Source organism: Borostomias antarcticus, assembly GCF_949987555.1.
Source record: "Borostomias antarcticus genome assembly, chromosome: 10".
NCBI classification, from domain to species: domain Eukaryota; kingdom Metazoa; phylum Chordata; class Actinopteri; order Stomiiformes; family Stomiidae; genus Borostomias; species Borostomias antarcticus.
The window spans coordinates 7,754,271-7,769,422 of record NC_140243.1 but is presented as its reverse complement, the minus strand read 5'-3'; the positions used below and the strand labels follow the sequence as shown (position 1 = coordinate 7,769,422).

At 47.6% G+C, this 15,152-nt stretch overlaps 1 protein-coding gene across 1 annotated transcript in view; it reads left to right on the top strand.

The window, feature by feature from the left end:
* The window catches only part of kif1aa (kinesin family member 1Aa), a gene marked incomplete at both ends in the record, with an annotated part of 42,999 nt that extends 32,688 nt beyond the window's left edge, over positions 1 to 10,311 (top strand). The window contains 14 exons of the mRNA XM_084444746.1: positions 169 to 235; positions 415 to 499; positions 612 to 717; positions 6,739 to 6,853; positions 7,009 to 7,142; positions 7,260 to 7,321; positions 7,406 to 7,551; positions 7,983 to 8,171; positions 8,457 to 8,528; positions 8,779 to 8,903; positions 9,290 to 9,433; positions 9,625 to 9,817; positions 10,009 to 10,127; positions 10,269 to 10,311. Coding sequence (XP_084300872.1) covers positions 169 to 235; positions 415 to 499; positions 612 to 717; positions 6,739 to 6,853; positions 7,009 to 7,142; positions 7,260 to 7,321; positions 7,406 to 7,551; positions 7,983 to 8,171; positions 8,457 to 8,528; positions 8,779 to 8,903; positions 9,290 to 9,433; positions 9,625 to 9,817; positions 10,009 to 10,127; positions 10,269 to 10,311 — 1,600 coding nt within the window. The remainder of the gene's footprint in view (positions 1 to 168; positions 236 to 414; positions 500 to 611; positions 718 to 6,738; positions 6,854 to 7,008; positions 7,143 to 7,259; positions 7,322 to 7,405; positions 7,552 to 7,982; positions 8,172 to 8,456; positions 8,529 to 8,778; positions 8,904 to 9,289; positions 9,434 to 9,624; positions 9,818 to 10,008; positions 10,128 to 10,268) is intronic.
* Positions 10,312 to 15,152: the final 4,841 nt, after the last annotated feature.

The following is a 15,152-nucleotide window of genomic DNA, read 5'->3' as shown; positions in this document are numbered from 1 at the left end:
ATAAGAGCAATAGCGAACGCTGTGGGAGCAACGATTGTAACGTAATCGTAAAGTAGGGACCGGTGGAATGACCAGTTATCTGCTGCAGCATCTGGATGATCAGCTCGGTATACATGGGGCATGACGGTGTGTGTGTGTGTGTGTGTGTGTGTTTGTGTGTCTCCCCAGCTACATCCCTGCAGTGGTGGACCACCGAGGAGGCATGCCCTGCAACGGGACCTTCCTGCTCCACCAGGTACAGTGGGCTAGTCACAGTCTCACCTCATCATCTGCAGAGATGGAACCTCAGCTGCACCTACACATCCTGAGGAGATACTGCAGAGAGGAAGTGATGGACAGGTGCAACGACAGGAAGTACTTGTTGTCACGGGCGTGGCCCTAACTCTGCCTCTGTCTGTCTCTCCCCGTCCACAGGGGATCCAGAGGAGAGTCACCGTGACCATCGTTCACGAGACGGGCGGCGACATCGAGTGGAAGGAGGTCCGTGAGCTGGTTGTGGGTGAGTCCGGTTCGGGTTCCGTCTTGTTCCGACGTAGTGGTCTGTGAGGATGTACGGTGTGTGTGTGTGTTGAGGAGCCCGCCTCACTTCCTGTCTTCCTGTTTCCTCCCAGGTCGCCTCCGTAACACTCCCGAGTCTGACGAGACCATCATCGATCCCAACATCCTGTCCCTCAACATCCTGTCTGCTGGGTATGTCAGTCCCATGCAGGAAGACAGGTACGTTTCTGTGGCAACGCTGGGTCAACTTCATGGCTTACACTCAGTCACTCTGGCGATAGCTCCAGGGCAATTGTTACGTGCTCCATTTTGTAAACAGAATCTATTTCAGTTGTTACTATGCATGTTATGAGCTGTTCACAAAATGGTTGCTTGCAGTTCTGAAAATGTTAAGATTACATCATAATGAATGAATGAATGAATGAATGAATGAATGAATGAATGAATGAATGAATGAATGAACGAATATAGCACAATACTAGAATGTGTTTCTCCTTCCTTTGAATTCATGTGGTTGCTAGAAATTAAAAACTGAAAGGCACAGTCACCATGGAGACGACTGCGCAGTGTAGCGTGAACTCTCAGTTGCTGTTGTGACACATTCTATTACCTCGGGGTGAGGGTCTGTTTGGTTAAACAACATCTTGGGGTGAGGGTCTGTTTGATTTAACAACACCTTGGGGTGGAGCTCTGTTTGTTTTACTCCCAGTCCTCTGTCTGCTGCTCCCCCTCAGTGGGGTCCCCTCTGAGGCACACAGGCAGCCTATCGAATCTCCCCCCTGGATGAGGACCGCAGCTCACAATGCTGCCACTGTTGTTAAAGACACAGCCCTCTCACGCACACGCCTGCATTACACTACCCCTATAGTACGGGACACAGCACTCCCCTCTCAGACATAAGCCTTATTTCCACTGTTGTGCCGAACCGTTCTGAGCACACAGGGTAACCGTTCCGATTGAGACCGGTTGGGCCCAGAACCGTTCGCAGAACCGTTCCCATGGCACGGTTGTCTAACCGTACTGAGTGAAGCACAACCGTTCTTTAGTAAAAATGTGAAAGTTAGTTCCGCAAACAACATTCCGTGGAACGCAACAGCCCGAGAGGTGGAAACAGACACTGTAACCGTTCCCACGGGTCCGGAGCGGCTCGGTTTGAGCACGGTATCGGTTCGGCACGACAGTGGACATAAGGCTATATAGACTAGACCTAACCTCCCTCTGGATGCAGTAGCTATAGCAACATGTGGAACCATGGGACTGGTATGAGCACGGTGGTGTCCAGTGAGAATACGCTGCAGTCTGACGTCACTCGGAGTGGAATACTATTTACGCAGAAAGCCAGACACACCTTGGAAAGAAGAGATCGCTGCTGTATTGGTACATGGCACACATGCTGATGCAATGATGCATGCCACCCATAGTGTGTTAGCTATGGGTCTGACGGAAGCATGAAATGCAGTCAAGAATTGCAGTCTTGACTGATGCTACTGACCTAAGCTAATGCATTAGCTACTAACTCTTTTTACATGGTTTTCCAGTTTCCGAAAAATAAATAGAAATGGTTCCAACAGGTAGGAGGTCACATGGTCATTGGAAGAAAGCCTAAATACGGGACAAACCCATTCTCTTGTGGCAAATTGGCAATGAAGCATCGACTAATCACGCAACAGAGACACTTTCTCTCTTGGGTTCAAAGTCGATCAATTATGATTATTATCAGCAGTTGTGATATGTTTTGAGATATTGTAAGTGTTTATTTGTTGTTGTATTGTATGTGTTTGTGAAGCTGGTGAATGCAGTATAGAGCTTGGTGTAGCTGTAGCCATAAGTGCTGTCTGTATGAACCTCCCCCATGGCGCTAGCGTGTGCTTTGGATGTCTATTTCTCATCCCACCTTCATCCATTTAGCTTCAGCCGTCACCTCTCGCCTCCCTCCACCCCACAGACCACACTAGCTCCTGGAACTAACAAGCTAACTAGCTACTACTCTCTGGACTGGCCTGCTGATTGATGGTTAGCATCGTCAATATCAAGCACCATCGCGCGGCTGTTTCACTGCATGCTATGACACAGCATATGCACAGGACTGCATTCTAACACTATTCCCTCTGAGGTATAGTTTTTCTATTTTATATAATGACTGAAATAACTAATAACACTTACTAACCCAAAGAGCATCCATCCTTTTTCGCACGCCACTGCCCATCCTCACGTAAACCCACAGACGCACATGACGGACTTGACCGAGCCTGACAATCGGACGCATCCCGCCATTTCAGTACCACAATCTGCTGGCATGAGTTCCTAATGTCCAAACTCACTCAGCAATATAGCCGCCTCACCTCACTCGCTGACCACAACCCAGAACCTCACCGCAGCTCCTGGTCACACACGCCATCTATCGCTAGAGAGTGGGTGTGTTTTTTTTAAAACATTTTTGGAACATTACTCTGAACTGAATGTACTTTTCCAAATATGTAGATTTGCAGAAGGCCTTTCAACCAGTGACCTCCTCTCTTACGGTTTAAACACACTGCTTTGCTGATACCCCCACCCTGCCGGCCTCTCCATGACTCCACGGAACATGATGCCATTCCCCTGAGCTGGGGCTGCTTTCCCCTGAGCTGGGGCTGCTTACAGAGCCATTGCTGCGGGCCAGTAGAGGCTCAGAGCCCCCCCCCCCCCAGACAGAGCTGTGCAGCGGCCCTGCTGGGTCTCCCCACCACCAACTGACCACAGTGCTCTGGCCCTTTGACCCTCCCAGCCCAAAATAGTTGTCCTTTTTGGGATTCAGTGAAGGAGGAGATGGGGGTCCAGCACCAGGCCATGTTGAGGAGGAGGGGTGTCCAGCAGCCAAGTCTGCTCAGTCCTGGGGGGGTGTGGGGGGCATGCTGGGGGCGTAACAAGGCCATGCTGATGCTGACATTTTTCTCCCTCCACTAACGCAATGTTGTTGTTTTGTGTTTTTACAGACAGTTTCTTGATTCGGACATGCCTAGGTATTATTGTTTTACAAATCCCTCTCCCTCCTCTCTCTCATTCTGTTGATAGTTGGTATTACACATCTCTCCTCTCTCCAGTTTCTCTGTAGCTCTCCCATTTTCACCCCATTCAAAAACTTTAAATCATCCATCACAGACCCAAATCCCATCGTCCACCACTGTGGTTTCTGGCTGTCTCTCGCTCCTCCCCGCTCTCCTTTTACGTTGTCTCCTTGCCCCCCCCCCTCATGGAGGGAAATGTACGTCAAGTGCGCCCTCTCCTCTCTCTGCCCTGGATGTGCGTTTGAGCTGTTGTGCGGCTGGCGGGGGGGTTGCAGGCGGGGGGGGGGGGGCGGTTTGCTGGGGGGGTGGGGGGGGGGGGGGGTGCAGGGACTGCATGGCTGGCTTCGCTTACCGTGGGCTGAGCATGGCTGTGTCTCTGCCACAGGCGTGTCACGGGGGCCAGCGTTGCAGCGTCTCTCCTCTCTGCCAGGTTCCACAGGGACATGGTGCGTTTCTCAGTCAGAATGTGGACACTGCCGGGTCATTGTAGGCCCCCTTTTAAAGGAGCACAGCTGGTGTGGTGAGATGAGGACGTCAACGTTTACTAGAGCTTTTGACCACCGGAGGGCAGTAGTGATTCATGATCACGCTATGTCCTACACCCCCAACATCCAGCTGGCTTCATTTGAGCCATCGATAAGAACTTGAAATCTAATCTGAAAAGAGAATTGGAGAAGAGGGAGGCCACGGAGGGTGGGGTGGTTTTTGTTCTGTTATCGATTTTGTTATAGCCTGAGCTTTGCTAAGTACTTACTGTTTAATACTGTATCATATGATGCATTGATTTACTGCACTATGCCAACAGTTAATTTGTTTAGAAGATGTACAAGTTATATTTTAGCCGATATTTCACTACCGCCTAATTCTCCACCTGTGACGGCCAACGGCCATAAATAGCTTGTAGTCTTTAATGGAAACCGCGTGAGTGTATGAGCGTCCCCTTCTCCTCGGGAGCCTGTGACACATCATTGTCCCTCCGTCACACCAGGAACTGGTTGGGGATCAGAGGGGGGGGGGGGAAATACACTCTTCCAGCGTTACTCAAGTGCCCTTCGTAAGAACACCTCATTTACAGCATCCTCGTTGGCAGGCGGCCCTGGACCAAACACACACATGTGATCCATGGAGCCATTACCTCAGCAGTAGCTCTTTCCTCACCCGCTGCTGTTGTGAAATTTTTCAAATCTCATTTATGCCTCAGTAAGACTAAGCCAAACGGCAGAAACAGAAATTGTTTCCTTACATGCTATGCCAGCAGCATGACTTCAAACTTGGCGTCCGCTGGCGCTCGAGAGATTTCAAAGAACGAGTGAATGCAAATACAGTGTGAGGAAAGAAAGAGGTTCCACAGTGTGAACGAGGGGGCCTCATCGCTCCTGCTGTGAGTGAGTGTGTGTGAAATGTGTGTGCGTGCGCTTGTGTGTGTGTGAACTTGTGTGTGTATCTGGGCTTTTGTGTGTGTGTGTGTGTGTGTGTGTGTGTGTGTATGTGTGTGTGCCTGTGTATGTGTGCCTGTGTGTGTGTGGGTTTGTGTGTGTGTGTGAGTTTGTGTGTGCCTGTATGTGTTTGCTTGTGTGTGCGCTTGTGTGTTTGTGTGTGTGCCTGTATGTGTGCGCTTGTGTGTGTGTATGTGTGTGCCTGTATGTGTGTGCTTGTGTGTGTGTGCCTGTATGTGTGCGCTTGTGTTTGTGTGTGTTTGTGTGTGTCTGTATGTGTTTGCTGGGAGCGGTTGCCTCCTCCTAGCGTGGTTCTCTCCTCTCCTCTCCTCTCCTCTCCTCTCCTCTCCTCTCCTCTCCTCTCCTCTCCTCTCCTCTCCTCTCCTCTCCTCTCCTCTCCTCTCCTCTCCTCTCCTCTCCTCTCCTCCCACGGATCCAGCTGCTCCCCTCTGCTCACGACGGGGATGGAGCTGGTCGGTACCTCCCCCTCCTCCCCCCTCCTCAGTGACACGCCCTCCTCCCCCCTCCTCAGTGACACGCCCTCCTCCCCCCGCCTCAGTGACACGCCGTCCACTCTCCCACCAGGTCACATCAGTCCAGAGCCAGCGGCCCCAACATCTGAACCTGATGAAGGGGTCCATTTCATCCTCTTTTTACGGCCGACAGAAACATTAGTTTCCTCTCACATTTCGAGCTTGCATGAGTTGTTTCAGATTTAAGGCCACGCTGGGCTGCAGGCCAGGTCCGTAGCTGCCTTCAACGTGTGATTATTTGCTCAGGGGGAGAGGGGCAGACCTCGTACATCAATGCATGGAGTAAATCAGAGATGGGGGGGGGGGCGGGGGGGGGGGTTCTGTTTCGAAGAGTTGCCATGTGGTGTTAATTGACCCCCCCCCCCCCCCTCCCATCTCCAGTGGACTGGAGCATAGATAGAGTTGGATCTCTGCACTCTGAAGTCAGGTTTTCCATTCGGGGACAGGACGTTCTGTGCATTCTGATATTCCGACGGGAACGTCCGCTGCTACGGTACGGTCCAGCCGGCCGGACGGCCGTCGCGGTGGTCGGGAGTGAGAACGGAGCCGCCTCGGTCACAGAGCTCACAACCACACCAGACTTCCTGACTCTCACCTTTGATTCTTTTGCTGGTTTTTCTTCCCTTCCTCTCACAGCCCTTCCTTGGGAGGTGACCATAGGTATTTCTCACCACTGTCCCTCTGTCTGTCAGTCTCTCATCCCCCCTCTTTTTGTTTTTTGGTTCGTTCTGTCCTGATCATCGTTCCAATCGCTTCTCTCCGCTGGTTGTCACGACGACGAGCCGCTACCAACTCTGTCGCATGCATTTACTGTCCTTGTCCCCAAACTGTCTTACTTTATTTGAACTTGTATTGAATATGTGTCTCAAATCAATGTTGTCTTAGGATAAACACTCAATATGTTCTCTACTCAATATTTCAGAGGTTACATTTATAGATTATAGATAGAGTCAGTGGCACATAGGATCCTACCCACATAATTGTAGTTGTAGTGATGACACATGTCCTTGGGTGAAGTGACACTGAGATGTGATTTTAGAATGCTAACATTCACGCTTGCTTTCGGGTGCAAACAGTGAAGTGCCTACAGTATATCAAATATAAAGTGTAGTCTTGGCCAGAGACACAGTAGAGCGCTCTCTAGCAGAGGTCAGAGAGCAGAGGTCAGAGACTAAGGAAGGTCAGAGACTGAGGAACGTCAGTGACGCTGCTTTATTTGCCCTCCAGGACCTTCTACCGCTTTGAGGCGGCCTGGGACAGCTCCATGCACAACTCCTTACTGCTCAACCGAGTCACTCCCTATGGGGAAAAGATCTACATGACCTTGTCTGCTTACCTGGAGGTACTGTCATTCTAGCTGGACTGATTCCTGAACCCCCATGAAAGCACACCTCGGGTTCACACTGAACAGTACCTGACGTGATCTCGGAAGTAGAGAGACGGAGCTTCTGACCACGTTCTTGTGAGTTTTGATCTGATTCTTCTCTCCGACCGTAGATGGAGCACTGCACTCAGCCTACGGTCATAACCAAAGATTTCTGCATGGTGTTCTACTCCCGGGACGCCAAGTTGCCCGCTTCGCGTTCCATCAGGAACCTCTTTGGCACGGGGAGTTTGAGGGCGGCGGAAGGGTGAGATTAACACTTCTTACTGTATCTGAGTAGAGCTCAGTAATCACTAACAGTTATGAATTCTAAGTACAGTATCTTTGTTATTATTAATCAAACCCAAACTCTCCTCGTCTCCAGGAACCGTGTCACCGGTGTGTATGAGGTCAGCTTGAGTCACCTGGCGGACGCAGGAAGCCCAGGTAAGACACGTTCCCCATGGCCCCAAGGGGCAATCATACATACACATGTCCTGAACCCCTGACCTCTGAGCCCTGACCCCCCAGGTATGCAGCGGAGACGCCGGCGGGTGCTGGACACCTCGGTGGCCTACGTCCGCGGAGAGGAGAACCTGGCGGGCTGGAGGCCTCGCAGCGACAGCCTCATCCTGGACCACCAATGGGAGCTGGAGAAACTCAGCCTTCTGCAGGAGGTAGGTCCAGACCACACACACACACTCACGCACACACACACGCTCACACACACACACACACTCACACACACACACACACACACACACACACACACACACACACAAACCACGCACAAGTACCACACACGCAAACAAACTCACACATACTCTATATACATATATGCGTAGCCCCGGTGATGTTGTGGTGACTGAAGACGTGGGTATACTACAGTATGACAACAGAACTGAAATTGATCAGTTTTTACCATAAGTGAGGGATAAAACTGGTATCCTGTGTGTCTCCGTATACCCTTGACTACACGACTGCTTAGCCCCTTCTGTTCACTCTGTACCTTCTGCTGATCCCCTTGTTTCAGCCACGCTGTTCAGTTGACTTTATGTGAAGGCGGAGCTCGGTGTTCACATTTGGGCCGTTTATTTTCCCCCTTCAGGTGGAGAAGACCAGACACTACCTGCTGCTGAGGGAAAAGCTGGAGTCCACTCTGCTGCAGGGCCAGGAATCTCTCCTGTCCTGCGTGACCGAGGAGCCCAGCGACTCCCCTCAGCCCCCCGAGGCCGGCCACGACCCCGGCCTCAGCGAAGACATCCCCAACGAGAGGCAGAGGGAGCTGGCTGCCAAGGTTGGCTGCTACTGTCAGATCTTATTTTACCAAACATGTCAAACAGATTGTAGAGCACACTGTGGGCCTGGCGGGGCTACAAAATATGAGAGAAAGACAAAAAGAGAACGTCACCTCTTTTACATCGATTTTATTGTCGGCTCTGTGTGTGAAACAGGTTATCTGTCCCTGCTCTATAGTAAAAACGTGTTCAGTTGACACTCTCTCTGGAAAGTTCTCCTCTGTCAGACTCAAATCCCCGTCTCTGTCCAACCCACACTCTTCTTCTTCCTGTTCTTTCATCAGTGTCTGCGGCTGCTCACCCACTCCTTCAACAGGGACTACAGCCACGTGTGTGTCAGTGCTAGCGAGAGCAAGGTAGCTCTACCCTACTCTAACACACCCAATGCTTCTTGTTACAGGCTCACTGACGCCCCTGTGCTTAGTCCATACTGGTCATAGTAAATTATTGTAATGTATGAAGTGTTGCACTTTCTATATTGGAGGAAACTGGGGTTGGTTATACTGGCTCATTACATTTTTCCAGTGAGCTTCTCCAGACGGTGTTTTGACAGTTGCGTGTGTGTGCGTGTGTGTGTGTGTGCGTGTGTGCGCGTGCGTGTTCCAGCTCTCTGAAATGTCTGTGACTCTGCTGAGGGACTCCACTTCAGCCATGACCCTGAACACCATCACCCCTTCCTCAACGTGCCCCTCGTTTGTGGAAGGTGGTTCCTACGGTAACACCGATCTCAGGTCAGTTAGTCCTCTGACGCTCGCGTGACTAACATCACTACACAGCAGCAGCGCAGACCTCACAGCAGAGCTACTGAACAGAGACTACCAAGCTTAATTTAGGCTGTTAGTCTAGCTCATGTTTACCAGATTACATTCAGTGGTATGTACAATGTTACAGGTACTGTATGTACTGTACTATGTACAGTGCTATGTGCTGTACTATGTAGGGGAACCCTTTCAAAAATGATTCTAGATAAAAACCCTTTTCAGGGACCTTTTGGGTTCTAGTACTTTCTGTTCTGAGAGTATATTATGGATTTGGACCCAAACTGCATTCCACACAGTGAAAGGTACATAACCTAACACAATAGAATGACAACTGTGGTTTTCCTGGTTTCTCCCAGACCCCCCACACCTCGATCCCGTGCCTCCAGCCCCCACCCAGACTCCCTGCAGGACGGAGAGGTCAAGAAGCCCCCCAGCGGAGTGGCAGAGTCCAAGCCCAGGGCCCGGGTCTTCGTACCCGACATCCAGGAGATCCGCGTCAGGTGTGGTGGGCCTCAGATGTTCTCCTGCCTTGTAAAAGTGGTGCATTTGAATCAATAGGAATACAACTCAAATTTCGTCATGCCAAAAAATGTTTGAATTGAATTGAATTGGGTAAAACTATGTCAAACCATGCTTGGTCTCTTTGAACTGATCAAAAGCGCCATCTAACCACGTTAATATTTTTTTTCAGCCCCATCGTGTCCAAGAAGGGCTACCTCCATTTCCTGGAGCCCAACACCAACGGCTGGGTGAAGCGCTACGTGGTGGTGCGGCGGCCGTACGTCTACATCTACAACACGGACCGGGACACGGTGGAGCGCGCCATCCTCAACCTGTCCTCCGCTCAGGTGGAATACAGCGAGGACCAGCAGGCCATGCTCAAGGTCGGACTTTCCGCCCCCCTCCTTTTTTTTAACCCGCAAAACGTTTTTAAAACAAATTTGTAGTTTACGTGCGGTTCCTCTTAGCTCATCTTTGTCTAGTTCTTTTTTTTGTCCACCTCTGCTTTGTCTACCTCTTCTTAGCTTCTCAGGCCGGCTGGTTTTTGATGAACCTTCCGGTGTTTTCTCAACAGACCCCCAACACGTTTGCTGTGTGTACAGAGCATCGCGGGATTCTGCTCCAGGCCAACAACGACAAAGACATGCACGACTGGCTCTACGCCTTTAACCCTCTCCTCGCCGGAACCATCAGGTCAACATCAATCACACACACACACACACACACACACACACACACACACACCACACACACACACACACACACACACACACACACACAACATGAAGGCATTGAATCCTGCATCAACTTTCAGTTTTCTTTTCCCTCTGTCAGATCGAAGCTTTCCAGAAGAAGAGCTGGACAGATGAGGATGTGAGACGACAGCGAGCCTGACAGAGCGAGTCTCCAGAGGAGAGACGGAATGCAGAGACTTACCTGTACTGTACATAGATCCCTGACCCTGTACCTCACTCCTGTGTTGAATCTCCCCCCTCCCTTCCTGTCCCCTCCCCTCCCACACTACTAACCAATCGCCCCCCGGCTCCTCCTCCGCACACGCTCAGTCGGTCACCGAGCTGAGCAGCACCAGTGTACTGCAGACCTGAGGGTCCTCGTGGTCACGTGTCCGGCTACTGACGCTGTGTCAGCCTTATCATCCGAGCAGCCTTTCCTAAAGATCTCCAGAAAGTCCAGAACAGGGGGAATGAAGAGAGAGAGAGAGACTGAGAGAGAGAGAGAGAGAGAGAGAGAGGTACATATTCCTTGTTTTTAGAATGGCAAAATTACGGTAATGTAGTTGTCAGTGAGCTTAACGCGTTTATTTCTTCCGAGAAAAAAACCCCTCAAACAAACAGAGGGTTAACAGTTAAATGTAAAACTTAAACAAAAAAAAGGACAATAGGTATTACATTACTACATTTTCACCTCAGCTTTCAGGAGATAGATGAACTTCAGAACAGATATGTGGGTTTCGTCATACTGCTGCTCTTGTAATTCTATACTGTACAATTATATAGGCCTGCTGTACTACAGTATACTATGTTTAAACAGGTTCATTCAAACACACGTCACTAGGATATCCTTAGTTTTGCTGGTAAAAATGCTGACGACAGTTGAGTGTGTCTCCTAAGTACATTTTATCTTCCCTATATCCAGACTCAGCTGTCAGGCAGAGTACACTACCTGGTGAATAGCACTGATACACTAATGTAATCCTCCATTTATTCTCTGAGATGTCAACACTCACACACAGCCTGGCAGTAAGAGAGTAGGGGGTGACATCGATCAAATGATCCACTTTTGATAAACCACTCATGGTTCCAGCTACATCTCGCCGTAGCTTTGAGGGGACTACTACCGTAGTACTGACTACTTCAAATAATCCTCCATCAGACTAACATTTTTGAAGATTCTCCAAATTTAATCTCAACCTCCGCCTGAATTTTCTTTGTATTAAGATGTGATATATTTAGATAACAGCATTATTATTTATTTCTGCATGTATTTATTTACATAGACATTTATATTTCTAAAGTAGTACAGTGCAATTTCTGCACACGGCACTTTTTACTATGAGTTCCTAAAGCGTTTTGATAAAGATGGCCTGGTCCCCCCTACTGTGGAAAATGCTAGCCCCCCAAAAAACATCGCAACGAACACTAACACAGGGCCAGCTTGTGCTGAATATTACTTGAATTATGTCATCACTTAAATAGAATCTGAATAGTTGGACCTGTACTTCAACGCAATGTTGCCCATACCACGATATCTGACCGGGTGGGATCAACTTTAATAGAGGATATTGAAACCCAAAATCGAATGAGGAGCAAAGGCGGGAGCAGGACTGTCGTAGTGGACAGAAAATGACAAGAGTAGTAGCTCCTTGATTGTAGCACACAATAAAAAAAACAGGGGTTTCTGAAGGATTTGTACATTGATATCATGTAGTGCCTCTCTTTTCAATCATTCGGCATCTATCTAAATCAGCTGCTTTGAATCTGCTTCACTCTCCAGCTGTTGCTTTGTTCTCATGCATCCTTACGCCGTGCAGTCTGCCCATCATATCAGTACACGGCTGTCTCCTGATAACTGTTGTCTGTGTGTGTGTTTGTGTGTGTGTGTGTGTGTGTCTGTCTGCGTGTGTGTGTGTCCGTGCCCAGGCAAATATACAGTACTTTGTTGTTGTTCTAATATGACCATGATGTTGCACTGTATGGATTGACATATCTACTGATAGTACACAACTTAATTTTACCACTGACGCATCAGCTGATGAACAGTAGGCAGTCTCCCATAATATACTGAGTGTATATTCCAGCAAATAGAATGGACTCAGCCTCCTCAGTCAGCTGGTTTAAGTTGGACGTGAATCTTGTGCATCAAGCCTCCATTTAAGACCTGTCTCCCCCAACAGCACTGTGCTATGCTCCATACATAATGCTCCATACGTCTGTGCAGTATCACAGCTAGTAGAATATCACAGCTAGTAGAATATCACAGCTAGTAAGAATCATGATGAAAAGGCATTTTAAAGGCTGTTTTATAATTGAGCATTTTGACATAACTCACCTGTGGTCCAGACAACAGATCAACTGTTCTGAAAACCCAGGAGCTTTTGATATCATCAGTCACTGAAGATGAGCTGTGTTTTAAGGAAACGTGACACCTTTCAACCGATGACAGACGAAATACCGTGTCGAAAAGATGATAGAGAACCTGCCACATACCTCTGTACTGACACATCTTCCAACGGTCAGTTGTAATGTATTGTTTATTACCCATCCTCTTAACCTTATGTATTGCATTCACTGCTAATATGCCCAGTAGACAGGGCTTATCCTGGTGTTCAGAGTTCTTCCACTCTTCATACGTGTCTAAGCAGAGAGCTCACCCAGGGATGAGGTCTTTCATCCTAGCCTCCCTGTCATCAGATATGCCCCGACACACCACTGCCTGGTGGTTGGAATGAAATGCAGAAAGCTGATTGGAGGAATAATTCAACTATCAGTATGCCATAGGCCAGCCAACCTACATAGCATGCTTAGAAAAAGAGATTTGTGATGAAATAGTTTAGGAATGGATGGCACTATTGAAAACAAAAGAACATACTGAGACATTCATTTAACATTTGTGCGGGCACAATGTACAGTAACCACAGTATATTGCTCTGTTAAGACCAATGGAGAGTTGGTGATTATTTGAGATATTTACAGCACTTCTGTTTAACATGCAGATCTCTCCACATACTGTACCCTACCGATTTGACAGTACTTAATGTGTGTTGTGGTATGCCGTGGACATTGAACATTAATGACCAATGATTCCTGGGTCAAAAGGTTGACCACTATTTCCATGTATTGTAAAGCCACTGAGTGATGTTGGATAAAAAGGAACAATACTGTTGGAGAAAATGTGTTTTGAAACTATTACAATTCTCTTGGATTTCCAGCGGGACATTATACCAGTTATTAAGGTGACACTATATTGACAATATATCAAAGATGTTTTCTGGCTGAGACTACTCATGGTCTGCGTGTGTATGTATTGTATGTATTGTACTGTATGTCAGTGTTTGTGCTGTGCTTTCTCGCTATGCAGGCAGTTGCGATACATGGCTATAGTTTTTATTGAAGAATGGGATTCCAGCTCTATTGTTGAGATCACTCTGTAGTGCATTACACTTGGTGTCTGATCTCCCAAATGTCTGTCGCGTTTCACTAGCCAGCCAACCAAAGTTTAGTTGGCACAACACAGAAAAATTAACACTGAATGTAACATAAATGTACTATCAACCAAATTAGCTACTCTATTGGATTCAAGTGTGGCCCTATTGTGCTGATTTGGGTGCTTGTTCTCCAATTAGGCTACAATAGGTTTAATGAGAACACCAACTGTATCAATAGGACATAATTATGTCCTTTTGTAGGGAGGTCACTATGGTTAACCCCCCCTTCACTCTGGTCACAAGTTCATCTCTTCCTCCACCATGTACTGACAGCCTTAACAGCCTTTTTCTAACCAGTTGTATTTTTATCACCATTATTTCAATTTGTGTGCTTCCCATATTTAATCCTGAACTTTTTTTTCATTAGCTCTGTCAAACTGCACCCATAATAATTTTTCTATTTTTCTTCATGTTAATTTGCATTGTATATAAACATGATTGCTGTGAAAGGTGTATTATAAAGCTGTAACCCGTTCATATCATCTTAAATGGGCAGTAGTTCAATCAATGTCTCTATTTGAGTGTTGGAGTTAAACGTCAAATGTTTGTGTACACACTAAACACATTGTCAGATATTAAATAAACGTGAAAAATATGCAACACTATCAAGGACCATGTGTGTTTCTTGCATGCTCTGGGTTGACTACTGATTTGGAACACTTCAGCATCGAAAGGGTTAATAGAGTCACTTCCTGTTTGGAGGCGTCAGAGTGGAGCTATAAGGTGAATTCGTTTTGTTTCATCCATGGAGCTGGTATCGTCGTGCAATAGTTAATCGCGTGGGGGATAGAGATAGATGGAAAGCTAAATCAAGAAGAATTAAATTGAAAATTGAATTTATGTACACCTACTCCATTGTACATATGACAAATAAGCATCCTTGAATCCACTCCGTATTCTAGTTTCATGTGGGTGTCAGACTCGGCCTGCTTATAGCAGCAACCAGGTGCACCGTCGGATGGCCCAGTCAACGTAAATGAAAGTCGACGGAGAGTCCACGTGTGAATCGGTCATTTGTGAAGCTATGGTGTAATCATTGACCAACTTGCATGCAGCCGTCTTCACGTCACGTCTATAAGGTGAGATAGACAGTATAATAAATTTTATGTGATGCTGATGAAACAGGCATCCTTTTCTCTACCTTCGTCACGACTCAGGAGCGAAGGGCTACAGCAGTTACCTTAGACAGATATTCAGCTTTCATAACTCTTTTCATAAGAATGTTGTGTGGATCAACAATGTTTAGTTTGTGCTAGTTATAGTTAGATAGCTAACATTAGTTTAGGCTACTAATACTCAACTATGCATAGCCTATACGTCTAGCTAAGCTTTGTTATTTTCTGCCCAGCTTCTCTGTCTGTTATCGTTCAGATGACGCACACATGCATTCTCATTTTCACAAAAGGTGGATAGATGTACTCTATTTGCTTCAAGTCACTTTAACCAACGCTATCTTTTAGGCCTTTCGGCACTAGCAAGTTTATGATGAGTGA